Raw genomic sequence first — 26,029 nt, forward strand, 5'->3', positions numbered from 1 at the left:
ATCTATCAAAGCACTAGTAAATAAGAATGGCCTCATTAAAACAAGTTTGTATTGTTGCTGCGTAAGATGGGCACTCATTGTTCATGCGGGCTATGTGAACAAATGTTTTGTTTTGTTTACTTGCCCAGACAATAAAAGAGAAACTTTTATCGTTGGCAATTACTGATCTGATAAAATAACACACCGCGCGTGAGACAATCAAAATCTTCAATCTATCGTGGGCAAATAAATAAGATACTAAATGCAATTGAATTCTCATTCTTTATTCTCTTCTCTTTTTGTCAGTTAACATCAATATTTTGGAACTGTATTGTTAAAACCAAGTACCCCTCACTCATTTAGCACAGTGAGCAAGACCATCTACACAGGTCCCCCTGAGTGTCGCACGCATTGTCAACTGCAGCCAAATAGAAGCAGTGAAATTGGTCTTGTAAGTCTACGCATGGTTCTCGCTTGGGTTTTGCCATGTCTAGAAATTAAAAAGGAAAAGAGTAAAAGGTTTAAATTGCCATGTTTGATTTTGAACTCTTCGGTTTCAGTCATATAAATATGGCTCAGTTGAACCACAAGACAAAATTACTAAGAATGAAAAATTCACGTACAAAGGAATTACTTTTTCTAAAGCCAGAAAACATTCCTAAAGCAAATGCAATTGGGAAACAATTGTAATTTAAGAAAACAAAATAGTGGTACTTTTCAGACCTTGTTCATAGAAAAAGTAGTTAAATATAATTCGAAAAAGCCTATATTAAATGAAACCGCCTTAAAATAAACACAAAAACTAACTTGTTTAAACTGTTAAAATCATTCGTACCCTTAAAGAGATGCCGCAGAAAGGTCTTTGACACTGATTCTTTGTCTGCACCTCTTTGCACAACCGAAGGCATAGGAAGTCCACGAGACACCAGACAGCACAAGACGAACATTACCAAAACAGTGTTGAATGTTGCCATCGCCAAATGTTTATTTTCTGTATAAAAAATATATGGCAAGCGTTTAAATGCCGCTATAAAATTATTTTAGTAGCCAAAACAGCCAGCCAGCTGGCAAACATGCATGGCTTTCATCTAAGAATGTAGTTCACTTACAAATATATAAGAAAACAAGTGCAAAGTACTGTTCCTTCCTCCACTGATGATCAGAGCTAAACATAAATACTTTGGTCTGCACGCAGATTTAAAACAAAAATAATTTAAAACAATAAATGATTCATAAGAGAGATAAGTAAGGCAAACTAACTGATCGCTAAACAAAAGCTAATTAATTTGAAATACAGTTGCTCCCACTTACAGCGATAGCAATAAGGATGGTACTAAATGGTAATGTTTTATAATGAATCCACACGCATTACAAACAAACCGTAATTAAAGAAAACTGAACAAAACACCTAGGGCGCACTATAAGCACATACGAATCTTTGTAAGAATTTGCAGCCGCGTAAACACGCCCCGTAACTGACAAACACGATTTCCTTTGGCAGGGCAATGGTTATATAATTACGCAACGTTTCTGGATAACCGTGTGGCATCTAGGCAAAGCCACATAGAGTAACTTCATTATCATATTTTGCCTCAAACTCGTTCTGATTTTGCAATTCCAATTTTTGATGAGATTAGTAAACATTCGACCGTGAAGAGAGGGAGGAAACAAGGGAAGACTTTCGTATCCACATCAGAATAAAGCGAAATGTCCAAACTTAAAATATCTAATGAAATACTTTGTTTTTCAATTAAAAAAAGGTCGAGGTTTATTACGAAATTCCATATTTTGTGACATCATTTTGTGGGCAGGTATTTACAATTGTTGGTTTGTGTCATAAATTTTCTATGCGAAGAAAAGTTGATGATCGCCAGATGGCAAGTTCTCGACTCCGGCTTTAGACGGTCCAAGTATAGAGGAGGAAAACGTCGAGGTGGCCCAATGTTGTTAACGTGCAAGTTTTTTTAAAGTCTAAGACACTAGCAGGTATTAAAAACCCCACTTTTTTAACAAAAAAATGCCTATGATATTGAAATCAGATGTTAAAAAATAAATAAAATAGTTGATAAAAAAAGCCGTTTGAGCTCTTAAGTTGTCTGCAAGTTTTGAGGACCATGACCAACAACTCGCTAGTGGTAGCTGTTACATAAATGTAAAAGAAGAGTACAGCGCGCTTTCTCCCATCTAGAACACTGACTTTACCCCAAGCTCGATTGAAAGAGTTTTAATAATCAGAAACCAACAGTCAAACACAGTCATCGCGACAAGAAGTAGAATGATTCAGCAAGGCGAAATTAGATAATATAGAATTTACCCGACTTGACGGGTATTTGATCGTTTGTTTTCCAAAAAAACGAAATTATCACGGCAAAGTACAGCATCTACATAAAACTCTTGCCAGTTTTAGTACCGTCAGCTTCCTATTTACGCTTGAATTTCTAATTCAGGAAGTTTAGTGGCCAGCCCAGTCACTCACGTGGTCCATCATCTCTAAACGTTTTTGCAACTCCGCTGACCAGCGGATATAATAGTAGAAAGAGTAAGGCAAGATGGCCGTATAAAGGTGGTCTTTTAAATTTAAAGGGGGTTTGACAAGAAAAACAAGAAGCAAAGAAACAAAATGTGGCTGACAATTACTTGTAGAAAGTAATCGACTGCCAAAAAAAGTGGACTTATTGACAGCCATTAATCGATCGATTACTTTCGTGTCTATTTGTAGAGCTAGCGTCGTACATGAAGGAGCATTCGAAAACTAAATCGGGTTTCACATAAGCTTCATCAACGATGGATCTTTCTAAAAACCAGAGCGATGGCTAAAATCGAGTGCATGGCTGCTTGTTCGCAAGAAAATGAAAAGCTTTTCAGATGTAACAGCACAAGTAGATTTTTACCTGAGTCAGTCTATATGTTCTGATATATTTATTTACAGCGTTATTAGTTTACGGCCTACATGTAAATGCTTTTATTTTGCAATCCATACCTACGGAGCGATATAATCAACAAACCATTCTAGTGCTACGGGGTAAAAAAAGAAAGAAAAAAGAAAAACAAACCTGACCCCTCTGGGATTTGAACTTCGACATCTCGCACCACGCCCTGACATCTTCTCGATCTAGCTAATCCGACAGGCACATTCATGCGCGACGAATACATCCTATATAAATGAAATAGACATTGTGGGGACTACTAAGCTGCTGATTATCTAAACGTCACGCATGTTTCCTAATTTCTGCTTTTTTAATTACATCAAAGAAATTTTTGAATCACCTGCTTATTTATATTCAAGGTATAAAAACCAAACGTAAAACTTAGTGAAAAAAATTCAGTCGTGGCTCGAAGAGCCCTCTGATTCTACGAAGAAATTTTTTCGACATGTCGAGTACTTTAAGCGCCCCATTTTCAAATGCAGTGAAAATCCTCGTGTTTGATGTAAACTAATTAATATTTCAAACACGGAAGACAGTGTTTCATCAGGATATCCAAACTCCGTGAAGATAGTTGAAAATACAATGCTCGGCGGGTATCTAAACTTTCTTTACGGTTGTATTTCTTTGTTTTAACTTGATGAATTATTAATTAGTTTGAGAAAATGTATACAGATCTCTGACTGGGGGGGTGGGGGGGTGATGAAGAGGGGGGAGCAGATCGGCGGTTTTCTTTGAAGAGATAGCGGCGCAAATATTGTGTCAATAAAGCCGTTGCTAAGAAACAAAACACCCAAATCATTTATTTTCTCGGAATTGTGTTTTATATTAATGATGCACGCTGGTAGAATGCGAACAGAGGCGGAGGAGGGGAGCGGGAGGGAAGTTGTAGCTCCCCTCCCCTCCCCAAATGAAAATTTTGGGAAGCTTAGCCCCGCACGTTTTGGTAGTTTAGCATGAAGTATATGCCTAAAATTGGTTTGTTACTTTATTTTAACACGGTATCTCCGTAAGCCTATTTAAAAACTATTATTAATTAACTAACTACCTACTTACTTAACTACAAGTACAACAAAATGAAAAAATAAAAAACAATAGACGCTGCTATTCTTCGAGACCGTGTCCAAAAACAAAACTTACTTAAAAACTGCTAGGTATGAAATTTGTATTGTATTTTTAGGCTTTAAATGTAGTTTTAAATTTCTAGTATTGTATTTTAATAAGGCTTTTAAAATTTAAATAGTTCATGACAATTCTTCAATGTAATTTAGTTTTTTTAAGATACAGGGCCCCTATGGAGACCAGCCTTAAAGCTGAATGGGCCACCCTGTGTAAATAAAGTTTTTCTTACTTACATACTTACTTACAAAACAAAACTTGAAGTCAAATATTTTGGTGTCAGCCCATGCAAGGTCTTATACATCATAATAGCTTTCATTTCTTATCTTTGATGATAGAGATTCCGCCACCCTAGTGCCCGGAACAAATCGTTTAAGTTTCTTTTATAGCTAGCAGACATTAATAAGCGGGCTGCACGATTTTGAAGCTTCTAAAGTTTGTCAGATAGGCCTTTGTCACAGCTTCCCCATACAATGTTACAAAAATCGAATTGAGGCTGAACACGACTATTATAAACTTGGATTATAATATTGAATGACATGTGCTGTCGTATTCGCTCGATTGCACTAAGGAAGGAAGTAATCTTTTTGCAGACACTTTCGATGTGACACTCCCAATGCAATTTAAAAATTGATCAATGTAGACACCAAGGAATTTAGCTGATGTTACTTGTTCAACAGCCTTGTACATGTCGTTAATAGTAAAAGAGGGACTCACTGAAAGTGTCGATAATTTCTGCCTTGATGTAATTAATTAGCATGAACTCAGTTTTTGTCAAGTTCAAAGTAAGCTTGTTGGCTGATAACCATGTGTACACTTTACATAAATCATAATTAACGTAACCGTTTATATGCTGCCGGAACGTCTGCACTAGCAAACGTCAAGCTAGTATGACCTAGTATCATCCGCGTACATCCTGGTTTGTGAACACCTTAAGCAGTTTGGTAAGTCATGAATATGTAACAAAAATAAAAGTGGTCCCAAAATTGTTCCTTGAGGAACGCCATATCTCAGGACTTTCGCGGCAGACTTACTAAAATTAATGGGACAAGATTGAGTTCGATTATCTAGGTAAGAAGCAAACCATAAATAACTTAATCGAAGCATCCCATAGTATTGCATCAGTTTACGCAACAAAATGTCGTGATCACCTGTATCGAAGGCCTTTTTAAGGACTAAAAAGACAACAGCATTAACTAAACCACGATCAATGTTCATAGCCCAATTGCAATTGTCAGTAGCTTCAAGTAGTGCCGTAACGGAGAGTATAAGGAAAGAAAACCAGATCAGTTGATGATGCGTAAGAAAATTAAGATATTTGTAAGTTATTTGTTAAGATATTCCGCCTCGCGTGATCGTTTCAACAGGATCGTTTTTGGCGAAGTAATATGTTGTAGGACTTTTGATCAACAAACCTCTTCTTTCCAGAACGCCACTAGTGGCTTTGACATTGGCGACTTTAGAGCCTCGTTTTATGCCCTCTGACGACAAAAGAGTTACACAAGAAGCAAGGGTCAAGAAGCACCATGAAGTAGGACCGTCTGAACTGTCCTTAAAAAAAGAAAATTCAGGCCAAAACTTGTTAAATTAAAGAAATTTTTTTCATCGCGAAGAAACAGATGACGTCTTGTCTGATGGCGAATTTTTAATGCTGAACGACCGAAAGTTCAAACATCGAAAATTTCCTTGAAATCTCCCCCCCCCCCCCCCCCCCCCAACGTTCCGCTCCAACCGTTCTGGGTGTGGAGTATTTCGACTGCGTTTAATTTTGATCTAAAAAAAGGTAAATAATGTGAGAAGCATTGGGATTTAGTTTCAAGCAGTATTATTCTCAAAACGTCACTTTTCCAGTTATCACTGTTTTCCTCTTTCTCTTAGTATGGTTAATAGAGAAAAATGGATGCAAAGTTTATGTTGGAATGTCATCATGCACAATCCTTGGCTTAACAAAGATATTTACTTAACAAAGACATTTTATTTGCTTCGTTGCTCAGACTAAAGTAGACAACTATATATTTTTTTTCGCACGGTCAAAAATAAGCCCAACAAATGTGAATTAACAAAGAATATTGTCAAGCTTCCTAACCATTTTACTCTGTTTAATTTGCTCTTAGCAACCCTTGATTGCCCCTGCGCACACTTATGTCGCACTTCCAAGTTTTTTTCACAAAAGCAGTTTCTTCACCGCCGCCCACCCCTTTTGCTTTACATTGTAGACTACGAGTTGGTCCTCATTTTTCTTGCGTGGACGACCTTGCACTTTGCATTTACTTTTTGCGAACGTATTTTCTCGCGCGTTTATGCTCACGCACTTGACGGACCCTAAAAAATGAGGGACTACTTAAAGTCCATGACTATTGAGATCAGTTCAACTTGTACAGCGAGAAACAAACCTAAACGGATAGTTAACCGACAGTCACGCTAAGAGCGATCCACTGGCCAAATTTAATTATTTAAACATTTTTTATTTTTGTTTTAATTTATTTTGCCTTTTTTTAATCCGAATTGAATTTTGGTTGACATGGGGTTACCGAAAGAAGTGGAGAAGATAGATTTCACCGATCTAAGGTGCATTTATTTAGTTCACCTTCGAAATGGACAATTGGTCTCAAATGCTGTACAACGCAACGGCCATGTCGTGTCGTCGACAAATTCGTTTTGCCCGACTGCCATCGTCACTCTTCCAAACACGTTTATTCCCAGCGACAAACCTTTCACACTGCACAATAAATGAGGAGTTTTATCGCGATTCTTAAACTAAAACCTTCCCACGATTCTTAAAAGTATCGTTCTAATAAAAAGAACCCTGACGAAGTCTAACCTTTTCATGGCACTCCTGTGTTGAAACCATGTCAATGCATTTCTCGACCATCTCTCGTTAGGGTTTGTTCATAAATTATCTGAAATACTTTGAACACCAATTAAAAAATGCGTAACAAGAGGGCGGTTTTGTGGTGTTTACGACACGAAAGTACATTTTACTACCGTTTGTCCCGTATTTTTCATCCTTTGATTTTTAAACTTTAAACACAAAATGGCTCATGGATAAATTGCATACTGATGCAAACTTCAAAAAGGCAGTCGTTTTCTTGAGCGTTTTTATATATCAATTTATTTTGGTTTAACTAAAAACCATGTCTGTTGTTTCGATCTCTAAGATAATATTAAAATAACCACACGTGGAGTTTTATGTTAAATTATATGTATACAATTAAAATGTCTTCTAAATAATCATGTAGATACGCATTTTTGTTGAAAGGTCACTTTAAAAAAACCCAGTGGGTTTCTAGTAGGTCAATAGTTATCTTAGACATGCATACCAGGTCATGTTTGGAAGTTTTACCAGACACATGACTTTTCTTCCAACCTGGGTTATGGATGTGTCGGATATTTAACTGAAGGAAATACCTGTATTACCTGAATGTTTTTAGTGCGGTAGTATGGAAAGGAATATATTTTATTAGTAATAAGTGTAGTTCACTTATTATTAATTCATCTTTGAATTTTAGAACATCTATTAAACGTTCCGCTTTTTAACAATTTACGACGATGACTGTGTTTTAACTGGTAGTGGTTAACAAGAAGATACATTTTAAGTTATATTTTCCCGAAAAAGCATTCATTGATAACTGTATCGCAAATGCTTCTCTAAAATTCGCTCTGCTAGCCCAATAAGATTAAAAGTGATGAAAAAGTACTTTCATTTTTTTCGGTTTCGAAAGCAAATAAGTATAAGAAAGAATTCTTATACAAACGTCTAAAAAGCAAATACGAATATACAATGAAAGAAACAAGTAATTTGTAATTTGCGAATATTTGCAAATCTCATATTCATTATTATAAATTGAATTTACGGTAATTTTTTTTACTTTAATTAGTTAACAGAAAAGTAAGAAAAAAAGCCAAAAACAGTATCTTTAAATTATCGTGGGGTTCAATTTTCATGTTTCTTTGACAGGTTTCGCACTGATTAAATTTTCGTGTGCAGCGGAAATACATTCTTAGGTTTTTCTAGAACCATACATAAGTCGGGGCTCCATTGATTCAATCCGACAACTATGCCATAAATCATCTAAAAAGCCACAAAGATCAACTGATTAGGTTATATACTAATTGTCAAGATAAAACCGCCCAATTTTTCAATAAATATATAATGTGAAGGATGCTTTTCCGTATATTGGACAATTATTTACTCAAGTGTTAACGATAAGAGATATTTTCGACTTCTAATTTTCTTGTGATTTAATACAATTAAGGTGAACTTAAAATTCAAGAAGAAAATTGTGCTATCAATATTTTTTAAACGATAACCAATCGCAACCTGTCAGTTAAACTACTGGTCTGTCAAATTTACTTAAATTGAAGAATCTTTTAGAATTCTCTCATACACAATTGACTTTGAAGAGCAAAGGAAGGTTCAAAGACTCTAGTTTGATACAGCACACCTTGACGAGTAAGTTTACCTTAACGAATGATACATAGAGCGTCTCTTTGTATTTTTCGGTTATGCCGTATAGTAGCTCGCACATGTCAGGCTTTGATCTACACAGCAAATCCATGCAAAGCCAGTCCAAAAATGTAAAATGAACATATAGCGTATTTGTGTTCTTCACGGGCAAGCCACTATAAACGTTTTATGGCGTTTCTCCAGATGGCCCCTTCTCCCGAGGCAGCTTTTTAGTGGTTTTATGTCTGGATTTTCGAGCAGATGTACTAAAACCATGGACGACATTATCTCTTCATGTCTCGCAGCTGTTCACAACTTTAGAAACTGTTTTCATCGCACTCCAACTCTGAGTTCTTTAAATATCTTTTAAAATTTCATCTTATCTTAAATCCTATTTCATCCTTACTTTTTTGGCTCTATTGCAACTCTAAATTTTTCCTGACACTTTTTTCGTGAATTAAACCGCCGCTACCTGGTGCAGATTTTGCTTGTCTTGGCGGGGGCAAATGTTATCAAGAGTTTTAATTAAACGTCTGACATCCAAAAAGATGTAAATATTGTCGTAGGAGGTAACTAAGACAAGGAATTGTTAATAGAATGCTAAAATGCTAGTTACAAGTCAATCCAGCGACATAAGCATTGCAAACATTCCAAGTGACGTACTGTACTGAAGACAAAAAATTCTCAGCGATTTTATTTACTTACTAAAAATATGGAATATACGGACCTGCACTTGGGAATTTATACTAGCCGCACACGAAAAAAACTAAATTTTGAATGCAACAACTGAAAAAAGTGATATTCACAAAAGTTATCCACATCATCCGTAGCATTCTGTGAAGATCGAACAAATTTATGTGGCATGTGGCAACGAATATTTAATTTTAACCATAGCGACCTCAAGAAATCTTCTTGATTAAAGTTAATGAGATTTTATTGATTACTTATTGATAAAGAAAAGATGTGACCAATCGTTAATTAGACACGGCATGAGTCAAATGGAACATGTAATCACTTAAAACAGGCATTTAATAAGAAAATAGTACCGATTAAATTAAATTTGAATGAGGTTTCGTTTTGTTATTATTTCTTGCTTTTCAATTACAATGACATGATTTTATAAAATTTTCACAGTGCGGCTTGATAACAAAAATTTCTTAACGTAAGTTGATGTCTAACCTATCTTAAACGAGTCGAGTGGTGGCAATCAAATGAATTTGATTGGTTTGCACGATTGAAATTACCGAGGGGACGCATCACGGCGTGAGGTGAATTCTCCGCTCTCTACTGGGGATGAGTACTAATCACCACTTTCTTTTACATGATAGAGTAATTACTGTAATTTCACTCTTTTTTATTTATTCTTTTTCACTTTTTAAACTTTATTTGACTTTATAAGTGTCCCAATTAGTATGCAAAAGCTTAACACCGTTGACACTTGAATTAAGTCTTACTACAACATGAGTTTTCGTTTGCAAGATTCTTTGGATTATTCTTTGCTCAGTGACTTTCGTCAAAGTCTTGGCCGAAGGATATTGCTAGTGGTTTCATGCTCGCATATTTTGACAAATTAATGTCCTTGAGCAGCCCTTTAATTCCAAGAGTTGGAAATCTTTCGGACGCTCAGAAGAAAGGTTTGTTCGCAGTTGTGCGTCGTCAAGTTGTATGGCCAAGTTTCCAACGTTTGCCTGGTGTTTGCCATCACAGTAGTTGTCACTGCAGGATCAGTATCCATTCGATGCCATAATTTTGGTCGTTTACCCGCTAAAATCAGTAAGGCTTTTGCCTTGTAAGATCTAAAAATGTACTTTTTTCCGTTTTTCAATTCAAATCAAAAGTTCTTGTATGAGTAATACATTATTACCTTCTTTTATTCATTGCAACAGATTTAGGCTGAAATGGCTGACTTGAAAATGGCTTTGATTCTTCTTGTTGTCTTTTGCTTGGTGTCCAATGGTTTGGGAATGTCTCTGGCAGGTAAAAATGTGGACGAAGACTCTGCGGTGGCAAGATTCTTCCGAGGACTCGACAAACGTACGGTTTTGTTCATTTGTATGTCTGTGTAACTACATCAACGTAATAATGCAAATGATATTTAACTTTCCCAGAAATGGTTACGATAATTCCATACAGGAACAAAAAACAATTTTTGATATAATTCAATTTATTATAAAAGAAATGTCGTTTATATTTTTTCAGTTAAAGCTTAGAAGAATAAGAATAAGATTGAGTGTCTCTAAAAGTCATGTTTCTTAATTTCCCATTTTCCACAATAAAGTTTTCACATTGAAAAGGGCACTTTTATGCTTTAGACATGTGGCTTTCAAGAAACTCAAGATTATAATTCTCTATTATTCTTTAGGCGAACTACGAGTTGGCCGTGCTGAATGCCATGACTCAATGGACGTGTTTTTTTGTTTTTTCACGGCCGTAGAAGAGGACGCTTGTGGCACTAAAGGACACCTGTGTGCGTATACATGTGGACAATGCTAGCGCACTTACAAGGTGAATTGCTTACTTAGCAATTAACTGCCAACTTAAATATATAGTCCAACGGATCACCCTTATTGTATACTGCATAATCAACGATGTAACACATAAATACGCTGAACTAAATAAAGACTTTCGAGACTGATAAAAATATGTTCTTTTTATTATAATATCCTTGATATACATTCTCACGCCGAGTCACCTCAAAACAATTGATAAAGGCTATCTGACTTTCCCCTGCTCTTTTCTTTAGTTTACACAAGGATACAAGGGATTAGGGGCATGGTGTTTTTCTCTTCTTGACTTCTTCGTTTTATATGTTTGTTTCGTGTTTTTTTTTTTTGCTTGTGTGTTTGATTATTTGTGTCAATTGGTGTTGATTTGTTTATTTGTTTGTTTGTTTATTTGCTTTTTTGTTGGTTGGTTTGTTTGTTTCTTCGTTTGTTTGTTTTTTCGTTTCTTTGCTTACTTGTTTTCTTTTCTCGAGGGTCGTGTCATATTACCGCATTTCTAAAGATAATGGGTTTTCCTCATTATATGTTCTAACTGCGGAAAATACTAAAATTCCATTCAGGAATCACAATAAAAATAATATGTTAAATGTTTGACAGTGGCTAAGAAAAACAGCGAGTGCCAAACCTTTACATGTTTATTGATACTGCCCGCAAGAAAACAAAAAAAAGACGACAAGTTGTCAGAGACATCTTGAAGATAACAAAAGGTGGAATTATTAGTAGAATAGCTTTGCACTTGCTTCTGGCATCCTTGTACATTTCTCAGCGCGGCCAATCTTGAGCAAACATCAGATATGCAGGACCATGCACATGCATGGTGAAAAATTCCAAAACAATTCGCATCTGAAGTGCGTGTGTTCTCAGGCAGTAGAAAAATGTCTCAGTCGCCTCAAAATAACTTTTATATAAAATAACTTTTTTCTAATCCTTTACATTTAGAGATACTGGTTCCCTGCATATAGCCAAAGCTATTCTCCTGTTACATCACCAGTTCCATCCTTCCACGACTTCATCAAAAACTATGAAGCAAGTGATGCTTCGTCAACAGTTGCAATATGGCTGTAATATGGTGCATACTGCCACAACAATTTTCAAGTGCGTGTTACTTCTCATTGCAATCAGCGCCAAACACAATAGCCAATCAGCGAATTGTTATTTGGCATCACAAGGGGCATGGAAATGAAGATTATCATCACTAGAGGAAGGACATCGTCCCCTTTAAAGTTTTGAAGTTTTGTCCGTTTTGACAAATTTTTTCCTAGTCTAAACAAGTTGTTCGCACTTGTTTTGCGATTTTTTTTTCACTTTAAATGACAAAATGTATCGCGCGTGCAACGCGGACATGTCATAATATAACTGCTTCTTTGTTGTTACGTATTCTTGGACAAGTTTTACGTCTAAGGGCCTGTTTATATGGAGGAGAGTTGTCCCTGGTAGGAGAGTTACCCTCTCCTCCGCGCTATCCTTTACCGAGTGTTTATATGAGAAAGTTGTCCCTGTTGACCGAGCCAAAACTTGGCCCTGTCGGTTCAAAAGACTGGCGAGAGTCATTTTGAAATATTTATTATGGCGACCTTTTCTAAAATCAGGAACGCTGAAACATCGGCGAAGACCATTTTAGACAAATTTACCGCCGACTTCGATGTTGTTTTGGCCGATTTCAGCATTTGCGCATGCTCCGTATGTGTCAACTTGTCCCTGGTAGGCGAGGCAAAAATAATCAAACTGTTTATATGAAAAAATGTTGGCTCGCTCCCCAGGGTCACTCTACCTTCAAAGCGAGTGACCCTCCACCCAGGGTCACCCTGCCCCCCGAGCCAACTTTGCAATTTCTCGTATAAACAGTTCGCAGCTATTTATAGAGAAACGTATGAAAAGCTCTCTCGCTCGGGGTGGCTCGGTAAGGAGGGTAACCCTCCTACCAGGGACAACTTTCCTCCATATAAACAGGCCCTTAGAAAACGTATTCGCACTGGTTTTCTGCCATAATTGGGACATAAATAATGAAATCTACCAATTGTGACCAAACTTGTCCCTAAGTGCGAATACCCCCTTAACAAGACAGAATCGTCAGTTGAATGTTCCACCTGTGATTCGTTTTGTTAACCTTACAATAAGCTTAATGAACCTACAACACTTATTGGTCAGATCGTGAGCAGAATTACAACCACATCACATCGTTCTAATTGCTTTCTGGCAATCATTATAATTAAAAATCCTTCATTTAGGAGGTGATCATATATAAACACACATTGCTTGCATGCAAACTTTCAGTATGATTGTTGTCGTCTGTTTCGATCTGTTGGTACTCTTTTAGGCTTTCACTTAACAATCAAGCAAAGAACTCAAAGGTAAATTTCTTAATGTTAGGGTTTTGAATACACAATCCAAAGAAATCATCAAATAAAAAATTAAAAGTTACCACACTGCAAGAAATTTAAAACTACACATTTTTAACGCGTCAATATAAACTTTAAAACACCATTTTGTTGGACAGACCATTTACGCGGTTATATTGGAATATCAACTGTTTGCATATAAATTTTGTTTAAAGACAGTGTTTTACCTGGTGACCAGCGGAACAAAGGCAAAATATCTGATGTAATAAGGGAACATGAAACAGTTTTGGAGATCACGGAAACAAAACAGAAGGATAAGGACGTAATATCTCATTACACCCATGTCGTCACTGTTGAAATTGATGTTGCTGATGAAAGCAACAGCAAGTTATTCGATTTGATTTCACGGATAAAGAGATGGATTTGGAAGTACAGAAACACATATAGTCTATACTAATCCATACTCTTAAAATTTCAACGTGTAAGGTTAGTTAACTTGTGACGACTGATGAAGCTTATAATTAGTTTTTGGCGGGGGGTTGAGGTGGTAAAAAGGCGAGCATCATAATAAAGCAGGTAACAACTGAAATAAAAAAAACTGTGGGAACAAGGGAACACAGGTAAGTTAATGAAGGAGCAAACCCGCAAACCGAAGTCAATGACTGGATAATTAACTGGATGAGTAACTGAGTGTCACAGTGAAATGTCATAACTGTTGTTTGTAATCCAATCTAATCACGATAACGGTAAATATATATGAAAAAATATTATCTTGCATGTTTGCAAACTTATATGTTGCCAAAGTAATTGTTTTATTTCGAGCTCGAACTACTTCAATTTGTGCAAATTTTATGAAACTTCTTTATGGTCGGTTACAATTATTTGAATCATTGTAATCGATTTAAAACCAAAAGTTGACTTGAGTCTGGTTTATTCTTGTGAGATAAGGACAAAAACAAGGACAAGGAGGAAAAGAAAAAGAAAGAATCATTATGTCAATAAATGGAAAGTGGTTATATTTGAGCATGTTGCTGTAATAATCATTCAGTGCACGATATCCAACCTTTAACGCGACATAAGAAGAGCCGTTAATCTTTTTTCCATCGTTTAAATATTAGGGATTCTACGCTTAATGCAACAATAAAAGGAGATGAAAAATTAGCGACTCATGACAAACATGCACCTATAGAAGCCCGCGTTAGGCTAAACCACAAAATGTTAACTAAATGTTTGGAGGCGAGTAAGGAGCAGTTAGATTATTTTGACTTTGAGATTAAAGTGGCAGAGATGTTTTTTAATTGGAAGTAGTTCGGCTAGATTAAATGGAGTAGGCTATGCTTATATAGATTATTTTGGAGAGCTGTTATCATTAATTGTAAATATCCCACCTGTCATCCCATTTGTTAAACTTACAATAATCTTAATGAAACTCGGAAATTTACTGGTCAAATCATGAGCAGAAATAGAATTGCTGAATACCACATCGCTTTAATTGTAACTGGTTTGTTTTCTGAGGACTTGATCACCAACATTATAAATAATTCGTTTGAATTAACCATTGCTTGCACGTAAACTTAAAAACAATATTCATGATTACTGCGTATGACTTGAAATAGAAAGACGATCCGATCTGTCGTTTCAACAATCACCCAAGGAACTCTCAAAGGTAAGTGTGAAAATGTTAGTTTTTTCAGAATATACAGAATCGAAGACATCTACTGAAAACTGAGGCATGACTAGACTATCCGGAATTTTAAACGAGACATCTATAATCGCGTGAAATAACACCATATTTGCATTCAAATATCGTTAGAATAGCCAGTAATAAGTTTTATAAGAAATGATTGGTATATCAACCCCGAACGTATGATTTCTGTTGCAGGGCAGTAACATAAGAGCTCTCTTTTATATTTCTAGAAATTAACACGTACGTCCAAAAAGCAATACCATAAAAAATACCGCTATCTACTTCAAACATGACTCGAAAAGGTTACGTTTACATTGTGGAACCGTACAGTAGGTACAACAGTCATATCAAGGGTGACAGATTACTCCTTTAGTTAATTTTATCGCGCAGTTTAAGTGTTGATTTATAATTTCACGTGTACAATGAGCCGTGATATTGTCTGCTATCTCGTGTCTGCCAGCGCTCAAGGTTTAACTTTTTGTGATTTTGCTTGAATTTAACTTAGGCCATATTATAAACTTTTAGCAACAAGTTAAACTTCAAAACGATGAAGAGGCTTCAAGCACGAAGGCCTCGAGCGGATTCTTGAGCGCATTTTACACTGGGGCTGTTTTTATTTTAAACATTTGGCTGTTGACTCAACTTCCAAACTTTTCATAATAGCACTGAAGAATTCTAAAGGGCTTTTTGTCGAAATCTGATATTGACCTAACAGACCTAAACAATAATAATTTGAGGAGATCTCTCAGTGATGCGACGATCTTATTGACGTTAGCAATAAACAACATTTCTTATAATAATACTTCTTTTAGTTCCGATCGTTGAACAAATAAATCCCTTTGAAGCTAGCCTTGAGTTCTCTTTGGTCTTCTTCAAATATTAATTTAAGTACTTGTTCATTCATATTTTGAAGTAATTTGGAAAGGAAACGCAAATTATTTGATGACTACTCGAAGATGTCTGACTGAAAAAGCGAAAAATCAGCTTATTTATGGCTCTAACCCTAGAATGCCGAGCGTTTGGATACCAGCCAAGGATTCAACACACTAGAAAAAAATTATAATTTATTTTTTCAGTAAAATAAAACTGAATTGAATGACTAGTTTATTCATTAGATAAATAACTCAGTAAAAGCCAAAGTGAAAATGTGATTACTGTTGTTAGTAATCTAATCTGATCACGATAACAGTAGGAAGTAGTTTAATCAATGGGAAAAATCGTTGTTTTGTTTGCAAACCTATCTGTTGCCAAAGTGACATGGTTTGTTCAGATAAATGACTTTTTCATCCGAAATGAATTTGACTCCAGTTTGTGCTAAGGATTTGGGATCAACAAAATCACTTTCTATCAGCACTCTGTTTTCAAGTACAAACAATTCCTTCCCTCTTGGAAGGTTAGTGCATATATTAATTGTATTTGCATGTTACTGTTCTTCATGGTTGATTACAGCAGTTTATTTGAGAAACTAAATTTAAAGTGGTGAGTTTCCACGTATAATGTACAATGTATTGCCACACTGTTTTTAAGTAGACATTTTTGAAATTTCCTATATGGGTTAGAAAATTTACAGTTCTGAAGAGGATTGAACAAATTATAGTGGTTACACATTTTTCCCTAATGCACGCGCTGCACTTGTCAGTTTTGTTTTGTTTCTAACTAGCGATCAAGGTAAATTAATATGGCGATAAAATACGCAGAACCAACGTCTACAACTAATTCTTTACATTTTGTTTGCAGCAATTAATTCAACAAGAATAAAAAAACTGAATAGCGAGCTCAGCGTTATTTGTCTTTCAAGTTTTATTTTTCTACCTCCGTTCTTTCGAAAAACACACCTTAGAAAAAAAAACTTAAGACCAACAGATCTGGTATTAAATTATAATCGATCCAAATCGTGATCATCACATGATCATAATAATTGGAGCTGCAAAGCTTCTCGAGCAGTAAAATGTAATGGTTCATTTATAAAAGAAAAACATATTCCAATGCGATAATTCACATTAGTTATAAAAATAAGCAAGACCGAAACCAGGGTTAATTATTCGATTTAGCTCCCTTCTTTCAATTAGCTCCGCTCTTTAATAACCTCCCCTGTTTTTCGTGCCCGTAACGGTAGGGGGGGGGGGCATACCTTCCTGTAAACAAGGCTTTAGGTTCAATACAATACAATTTAAAAGAACCAAAACATCAATGTCAACAATCAACGGAAAATGTTAAACCGACTCACATATGAATCGAACAACAGGAAGAAACATTACTGAATTATAACTTGTATAATTTTCAGCCATGGCGAATACGAGTAACATGAGGACCACAAGACTTCCCGGGGAAGAGACTTCCCATAAGACACTTAGGCCTGACAACAACAATAAGCAGACCTCGGCAGACATGTGGCGGGAGTTTGTGGATAACACAACACTACATGGCATTAGTTACGTCTTCATGAAGCGCCACATTCTTATTCGCTTACTCTGGCTCGTTATACTGCTGACCTCAGGTGGATACTATATATTTACAGTTTACAGAGCTTTTAACAAATACTACAGTCGTCCAATCAACACTGTATTAAGCCACAAGCATCTTAAAAAGATGGACTTTCCAGCTGTTACGATTTGCTCCCTCAACTTACTTGCTAAAAGCAAAATACTCATGACAGATGATGATCCGCTATTTGCATCCAGCGGCCTTAACATCAGCTCATGCGCTGTGACTTCAGGAGTGCGAGGAAAAAGACCTTGTGGGTTGTCATTGCTTTGTTGCTGCGCTCCACCCAACGTAATCCCGGCTGAATTACCAAGCTGCACAAGTCAATACCGGCAAAATCTCTCCAATGCAATACAAAAGTCTTTCCATCGTCCCGATTTTGAAGAATTCTTTCGACGCTACAGCCAAAACATAAGTTTTCTCCTTGGACCCCTATGCACGTTTGGAAGAGACAGAATGCTCAGCAAAAGACTTTGTTCCCATGGTAACTGCATGGGGAATGTGTTATACCTTTAACTCGGGAACGTATGGTAAAGTGAAAACAATAGACACTGTTGGAGTTTCATCTGGATTCTCAGTTATTCTAGACGCACAGACATCTGAGTATACCTTTGGAAAGCTTTCAGAAGGATTCAAGGTGTTGATTCATGGGCAAGGCGAATATATAGATGAATGGGAAGGAATCAATGTGGGACCAGGACAGCGTGCTAGTATTGCTCTTTCGCAGAAAATGGTATGTATAACTATTACGTATTCATTATTGCAGGTGCGTAAGTGATAAAATGTGCTTGAGTCCCTGTTAAATGATACGAACAAGGGTTCAATATAGGATACCACACAAACTTGGACATGATTCACTGCCAGGATAATCTAATTTTCGCGGGTCGCGGGTAATTGTCGAGGGTCCTGGGTAAATTGTTGTAAATCAGACATACGTGTGGTGTGTTGATAACGTTTATCTCGTAAAAGTTGTGTCGTTGTTTGCTCGTTCTTCTCAGAATTAAGACGATACTTTATTTTTCAGTTTAAGAATTTGGAAGAGCCATATGCTACCAATTGTACCAAGAAGAAGTTGAAAACGTTTCCAACTTACACCCTAGAGGGATGTCTTTATGAGTGCGAGGCTGAAAACGTCGTGAAGTTGTGTGGTTGTCGACCGTCTGGCTACAAAGGTAAGATAAATGAGTGATACTTAATGTTGTTGCTACGACAAAGCAATAGGCCAATTCCGATATATTAATATTCTAACTTGCCTCCGACGCTTGCGGGAATAAAACAAAAAAAATGATTTATTCATTCCTGAGCATCGACGTGATATCTTTTGTTTTATTCCCTTAAGCCTCGGAGCGAAGTTAGCGAGTTACCATAGAAACCCTGCTTTAATTGACTGCCGATTGGCACGTAACAATTTGGTATTCCGAATATTTGCATAGTTATGGCCACGACTATATATTGTCACCAACGTTGTTTCTTTATTGTCCCTTCGCCTTTCGTTGTTCCGCTCACAGTACCAAAACAGAAGCAATGCGTTTTGTATTCTGATGGCTATTACATGGTGAGTGATAAATAAGAAATTAAATTCATTTTAACGGTTTTCTCGAGACCCATGGGTTATGCAAATTATGCCCGGGGGAGGGGTATACTCTCTACAGAGAAAGGCTCCTCCTCTTTCAGGTTGAAGTCTGATATTCTGTTTATATTTTTTAACATGGTTTGGCGATGTATCTATTGCACGATATCAATTGCAAGATAGTTTGTCTATCCTCATTTTCCTTATCGCCGTGGGTGGAAGAGGAATTATTGGAACTGACTTTTTCATTATTCCTGCACATTTTTCACGACTTATTCATTATTCCCTATTGCCTAAATTAAGTGACCATTCAGTTTTTATGGAGTGGGAGTAGGATTTGATCAACAGTGCCTGAAAAATATAATGACCCACCCTCGTCATCAGATATTTTTACCCTGCCCCACTTCGTAATCCTAATTTTTTTATATGCCCCACCCCTCCCCCCCCCCCCCCTAAAAAAACATCAGGTTAAACTGGGGTATATACTTACTTAACTTTCTTCTTGTATAATTTTTGCCTGTTTTTAATTATTATTGGTTACTTGTTTGTCTGTTTATTTTCCTTCCTACTCTGAGGTGCCACTGAAATCCCTGCGTGCGTAACACCTGAAGAAATGAAGTGTCTTAAAGAGAAAAATGGTAAGTGACAACAAACAGAGTAAAATTATTTAAACTGCGGAAAAAATCTAATAATTAAAGTGCTGCTTACAGTTGGCTATTGTACAAGCTGTAGAATTGCTGGTGAGTTTTAGCGTTCTCCGGGCACTGTACATATTCTTAACCTTCTGTCACAATTGATGGTCACAGCCACTTGTTGAAAGATCAGAAGAATTTGAGTGCTTAGAGTGTTTTTCGTATGTAGATGCTTTAGAGGAGGAGACCTGTGGATGCAGAGTTCCTTGTAGCCAATTTAAATACCACACTGAAGTGTCCTATTCAACGTTCCCGGATCATGGCACTGCCGAAGGACACATACAGGACGGTTACTATGACGATGTACAGTATCAAAGGTAAAAATACTCTTTTTACGAGGGTCTCAATGGGGTTAACCGTCAACCATCAAACGTTCAAAAAAATATACCGCCAATCGTCAAAAATGGACGGTTGAGGGCACGTCTTCAAAATTAAAATAATTTAAAGTATAAAAAGTTTTAAGCTTGCAAATACTACCACAGTGTTACGTAGTACATAATTTGTAATAGTTTACGCCCTAAATTAGCACCGACATGACGATACGGGCCATTTATGCCTTTTCGGTTATTTTAGTCGCCTTGTCAAAGCAGCCATCCTTGCAACAGTGAAAGTAGTAGTCGATCCCTTGGCGATCCATGAATTGCTTCTCGTTATCCATTCATAATGGAAACTTGGCAAATTAACATTTTTTCCACAACGTCAGGCACAAATAAGGGTCATGAAAGGGAGGGTAAAGATTCCATTTCCCAGCGCTCTCAGACCAAATCCCGGTCCCATTCCCATCTTGAAGTTCTTGTTTGTGTATCCCAGTCCCACTGACCCAAATTTCATTTGCCTATAGTTAAAAAATAAGCAAATTCCGGATCCCGTTTTGCACCTTCAGGGCCCTCACAAATAGTTTGTCGATCCGTACCATTTGTATAAATGATAAAATTGGTTGTCGGTCCGTTCGCCATCCAAACATACAGCATGCCTCGTTCTATAAACGTGAGTCGAGAAATGACATGCTTCACTAATAATCAAATATTTATCCTCTATAGCGGAAACCTGAAGTCGTCAGAGGAGAAAATAACCAGTAACTTAAAAATTATTTTTTGTTCCCTTGGAAAACATTTTTTTCTCGAGTGTTTGCTTAGCTTCTCGTTGGCTCAGTAATAAAAAGTTGTAACTAACTATGAAAAAGAAATTTGGATTCAGCATCTGATAGGTTAGATTTTTTACCTGTAAATTATTCTTAACATCTCATTTTATTTTATTGTTTAGGAGAGATTGGTGGTAACATGGGGTTATTTCTTGGATGCAGCCTGTTGACCATCAGTGAATTCTTCGATTTCCTCGTCAGTTTTCTGGCAAAAAGAAGAAATCAAGTTTCTCATTTGCATCCGGCATGACGTCCGATTCTGGAACAACTTGAGTTATGTTTCTGAACGAAAGGATTTTGTTCACAGCACAACAGCTAAAATTAATTTATCTATCACAGGATCTTCCTTTTCTACATTGTTTGTTCTTTAAGGTGTATATTATAGTTAAATGTTGTCTAAACGTTGCAATTTTACTTTTTTATTTGTTTTCTTTAGATGTCAAGTTTTTATAGCACTTTTATAGTCATAATTTTTTAGTGAGTTTATTTCCATTTTGAGCCAGAATATGATATTATTTATTATTTTGTAACGTTTTATCGATATTAAAGCACAGGAATGTAGCTAGGATCTTTTAAGGGGGGAGGGGGCACTGTGTCACACCCAGGGTACCTATCAGTTTTTCATGTCGTTATCAACGCCGTATTTTACTAAAAAAAAATCATACGAGCACTGAGCGTGGGGAGGGACAAGCTTAAAAAACAGTTGAATAAATGGAGTTTCTAGCACTGGAAAAGAAAGGTTTAAGCAATGTTTTATTCTTCGGATTCGCCCATTTTTGCCACCTGAATTAAAGGGTTTGTATTTTGTTGACTTTTTAAAAAATTATCTCAAAAGGGGGGTCACGGGCGACTCTGGCGACCCATTGAGGTTGCCATAGACTTTAGAGAGCAAGCAACTTTTCTAAATTTTGGTGGCAACTTTTTGATATTTGAGCAACTTTAGAAAAACTTCTGGATATATTGTGAAGCAACTTTTTCTCAATTTACTAGCACAATCTATTCATGCCTACCCTGGGGTGCAAGTTTTATACGGGGGGCTCCGCCACGAGGTCCGACCCCTTACCCTTTTATATACTACTTTGACAGAAATTGTACCCCTTTCATATACCTTTTATTGAAAAAGGTACCCCTTTAATATACCTACATGGCATGACATATACCTAAAACAGGAAGTCTTCTTGTCATTTTTATGTAGCACTTAATAAATTAAATAATTCAGCCATAAAGTGCGTCTGCTTAAAACATGTTAATGCAAGGCCCTTTTAAATATGCAAATGACAGATTTCCCTAAACTTTCTTTAAGGAGGCTCGATGTAGTTTTTTTAGCCGAAGGGTGGTTGTATTGAAAATTAAAATTATCAAGGAAGCCAATGCTCGATTTTTGCCAAAATACACCATAATGATCAAATATGACCAAATTTTTATTTTTTTACCCGTCACTTAATCACAAAGGTTACCACAGCAACCATTGACGTTTTCTTTTGTTCTCAAACAAGCTTGATTTTCCCGAAATCTAGATTGACTCTTGGTATTCATTTTTTGATATGTTCAAGTATAGTAGATTGACTACCTGTACACAAAATTTTAGAAAAATCTGTAAGAGCGTTTTCAAGTAAATCAAGAATAAAGTTTATGTTAATTTCTCATAATTTCCTACAATTGGCAGTCGATATATTTTAACAAATTAAAGCAAAAACTCTTCCGCTTTTAGTAAATGGTCTTTGATGGTGTAAGTATTCATATTTCAGTGAGAGTAACTGCGCTCAAATAATACGAAACAATTTAAAAGCGCCTATTTTAGATTAAAACGGGGTTTATCTGAAAATTTCATTCTTGATTTACTTGAAAACGCTCTTACAGATTTTTCTAAAATTTTGTCAAGAGTTAGTCAATCTACTAAACTTTAACATATCAAAAAATAAACGACAAGAGTCAATCTAGATTTCGAGAAAATCAAGCTTGTTTGAGAACAAAAGAAAACGTCAATGGTTGCTATGGTAACCTTTCTGACAAAACGACCGGTAAAAAATTAAAATTTGGTCATATTTGATCATTATGGTGTAGTTTGGCAAAAATTGAACATTGGCTTGCCAGAGAATTTTAATTTTCAAAACAACCACCCTTCGGCTAAAAAAACTACATCGAGCCTCCTTAACCTAATCATGTGAAACCCCTACTCTTTTATATACCTGAAGCTTGAGAAAAGGTTCTCCTTTCGGGCGGAGCCTCCCGTTAAAGGCCATTATAGGGAGTACCCACCGGGGAACTGTCAGCGCTCACAGGCTTAATTTGTTATCCAGTAGGGACCCCTGCATAACAGCTATTTGATACTAATTATTGATGTTTTAAAATTAGCTGACTTAAATTAAACATTCATTTAATACTTATTTTGTCAGTTGATCAAAACTCATCCTTATGGACCGTGTACATTTTTTGTGAGATTTGGTGGGAGGGCTGATGGGGGGCATGCCAAAAATGGCTTCACGGGGGAGGGCGTGAAAAAATATTGTGTGTAATAAGGGGGTGTCGCTTATGACGACAGATAAATTATATTAGTAGAAACTCAGTCGTGTTCTATTTGAAATCCACCAATCTGATTGGTTCTCCCATTGATTTCTATTCGCCGATAGAAAACAATCGCGCGCGCGTTGCTCTTTAAAGAAAAATTTTTCTTGATTTTTGGCTTAAAAGTACATAAAATTGTAAGTTTTGGACTGCAATTCTTTAGAGTTTCTACTAAAACAATTAGACTACTCGCCCTCGTTATCTATGAGCGAATAGTCAAATCGGCTGCGCCTCGTTGACTATTCGCTCATAGAAAACTCGGGCTCGTAGTCTTATTGTTAAATAGTGAAAAACACTCTACCAGAATGCCTGAGATAGCTTTTATGAGGTTCTGACAATCCCCCCCCCCCCCCTCCCTAATTACTTTTTTGTATGTACCGAAGTTTTAATTAGTTTCCGCCGTGGTATTATTATAGCCATAGATTTGACGTTTGCAGGCGTAAATATGTTTTTAGCCAGCGAGTCGAGCCTAATTTAGCCCGGGCCCAATGTTCATTTCGCCCTCGGTGAATATATAGCAATTGTCGAGATTTTCTCATCGGTGAAAGTAGCTTCATCTTGTATCGCTTTTGGTAACTGAGTTAATTGAAATTTGACAACAACACCGTGACGAGCCCCGTGCTTTAACGATGGCGCCATTGGTGAGGTCATTGGTGGTTCTACAGGCCCATTCGCTTTTTTCATGATCCCATAATACATCTTGTTTACCCCCCAAAATTTTAGCATAAGCATTGCTTTCAATTTCTTTTGGGACGATTGTACGTCATTGTAAATCCCAAGAGAAATTGAAAACAATGCTTATGCAAAAATTTTTTTTTTTTTGGGGGGGGGGGGGGGGGTAAACAAGATGTATTATGGGAACGGTGAAAAAAGCGAATTGATTGTCTCTCAAACAAGCGATCAGATAAAAGTACTTTTATATTGTTACTTATTTTCGCGGGAACTTAATTTTGCGAAAATGGAACCGGAATATTTCGCGGGGCTAAATTTTCGCGATTTGGCCAAATAATACGTTAAAACATAAAATTACATGGAAAACGTTAAAGGTCAAATGAAAAGAAATTCCAAAATGCCATTTTAACCAACCAAACGCTAAAACTATCCATTATTGAGTAAAATTAAGAATAATTTTGTGCTTTCCTAGCCTTAAATCGTGAAATAACAGCAAAAAGTACGAAAATTTCCGAAGGCTTCACGAAAACGTTTTTGAATGACTGCGCACTGAAATTGAAGGAATGGAACGAGTTTTTGGCGTCATAATTGGTGTTTTTGAAGGCAAACGCTGACCAATTCCACAGACCGCACCGACGGCAACGTCAACGAAAGCGTCTGGTGGAAAATGAATTTATATTTTACTTGAGAATCTCGCAATTTTCCGGACGTATTCTGCTTATTTATTGCTAAAGAACTAGCTCCCGCTGAATAATCATTGAGAGCGTTTAACCCCAAATAGAAAAACCAAATATTAGCCGTCGTGGCTGACGTTGTCCAACATACGCAGAATTTCATCATTTCACGTTGTTGTTCGGCAGAGAACGGCTTTGAAGTGTACAAGATTCAAAACGCACGTGCATAGTTAACGCACGCTCATTAACGTAAAATTCTAATGAGAACAATAGTGATTCCTGATTTGCTTTCATACCAGCGTGCATTCCACCTGTCTCACATGATTTTGCAAAACGACAGCAAACAAAACTTTAAGCTATTTTTGAGCTTTAGCTATTTTACTAAAAAAAAATGCGCGTCTCTGAACAACCAACAATCAATCAACTGAAAAATGGCCGAACAGAACGAAATAACTACTTGAAATGTCACTTAAAACATTACGTGATATGTTAAAGATTTACACTTTCGAGCACAAAAAGGATGATATACTCTTGTTAATGTTGTTACAGCAAAAGATCAGTAACTCGGAGGGGTAAACTATTATTCAATTTATGGAACCAGATTGTTTGCTCAATCATGGTAATCACGTTGCGTTACCGTGACGCATGAAGTGTACAAAAATCTGTTAGGTCTGTCATAATTATATTAACATCTACTTCTCGCGCGCAGCCAAGTCAATCAAACGTTTACTTAATGACCGAAACCTATATGACCTTAAGTGGAAGTCCCGCTTAAAGCGGTCCTCTCGTCTTCGCGCCAAAAGAAAGTTTCCGTTTATTTTTTGCCTGTGAAAAGGCTTTGGTCCATACATACAAAAAAGCAATAAATTATTTTCTAGTTCTTTATTTTCGCTTTGCTACAGACCAAAATTGAATTTTGGCCGACATGGGGCCGCCAACGGTAGTCGATGGGCTAAATTTTGACCATTTTGTGAAGCGCGCTATGTCCACAAAAATGTACTTGACGGAATATCATTTGGCACAAATTCTAAGACACCTTTATTTAGTTCACTGACGAAACGAGGAAAATTTTACGAAAATTCTAAGCATGCCAGCGCTTCTGAAATATACCATACTCTGAGGTCTTTATTCACACGTTAAAATTTAGGTAAATACAAGAGAATAAAACTCAAAAGTTTCAACATAAATTGGAGTAAAAAAGCACATCAATGTAATCTTCTTACCTCAATGAA

The 26,029-nt window shown here is 36.6% G+C and overlaps 1 protein-coding gene, 1 long non-coding RNA gene and 1 pseudogene across 3 annotated transcripts; 2 read left to right on the forward strand and 1 right to left on the reverse strand.

The window, feature by feature from the left end:
- Positions 1-247: 247 nt before the first annotated feature.
- On the reverse strand, positions 248-6,903 carry LOC144655998 (uncharacterized). The gene is made up of 4 exons (XM_078516210.1): positions 6,844-6,903; positions 3,033-3,133; positions 815-970; positions 248-469 (listed from the first exon to the last, which is right to left on the reverse strand). The coding sequence occupies exons 1-4, from the start codon at positions 6,849-6,851 to the stop codon at positions 339-341; spliced, it is 396 nt and encodes a 131-aa protein (XP_078372336.1). The 5' UTR covers positions 6,852-6,903; the 3' UTR covers positions 248-338.
- A 1,432-nt stretch (positions 6,904-8,335) lies between these two features.
- Positions 8,336-11,110, forward strand: LOC144657438 (uncharacterized). Its single transcript, XR_013571527.1, has 3 exons — positions 8,336-8,475; positions 10,356-10,503; positions 10,832-11,110. It is a non-coding gene; the product is annotated as an uncharacterized LOC144657438 (long non-coding RNA).
- A 6,179-nt stretch (positions 11,111-17,289) lies between these two features.
- On the forward strand, positions 17,290-21,892 carry LOC144655870 (acid-sensing ion channel 1-like; annotated as a pseudogene). The gene is made up of 5 exons (XR_013571217.1): positions 17,290-18,216; positions 18,508-18,655; positions 19,629-19,691; positions 19,915-20,155; positions 21,012-21,892. The product of XR_013571217.1 is annotated as an acid-sensing ion channel 1-like (transcript).
- The last annotated feature ends 4,137 nt before the right edge of the window (positions 21,893-26,029 follow it).

The sequence above is a fragment of the Oculina patagonica genome, chromosome 6 (assembly GCF_052425735.1).
Source record: "Oculina patagonica isolate OP01 chromosome 6, crgOcupat, whole genome shotgun sequence".
Classification (NCBI taxonomy): Eukaryota; Metazoa; Cnidaria; class Anthozoa; order Scleractinia; family Oculinidae; genus Oculina; species Oculina patagonica.

What these genes read in the sequence shown, in the direction of transcription:
- LOC144655998 (XM_078516210.1), bottom strand. An exon ending in TCAAATCCCAGAGGGGTCAG is followed by an intron (nt 971 to 3,032) that starts GTTTGTTTTTCT and finishes TTTTTTATACAG; the next exon opens with AAAATAAACATTTGGCGATG. An exon ending in TCTGCGGCATCTCTTTAAGG is followed by an intron (nt 470 to 814) that starts GTACGAATGATT and finishes TTTAATTTCTAG; the next exon opens with ACATGGCAAAACCCAAGCGA.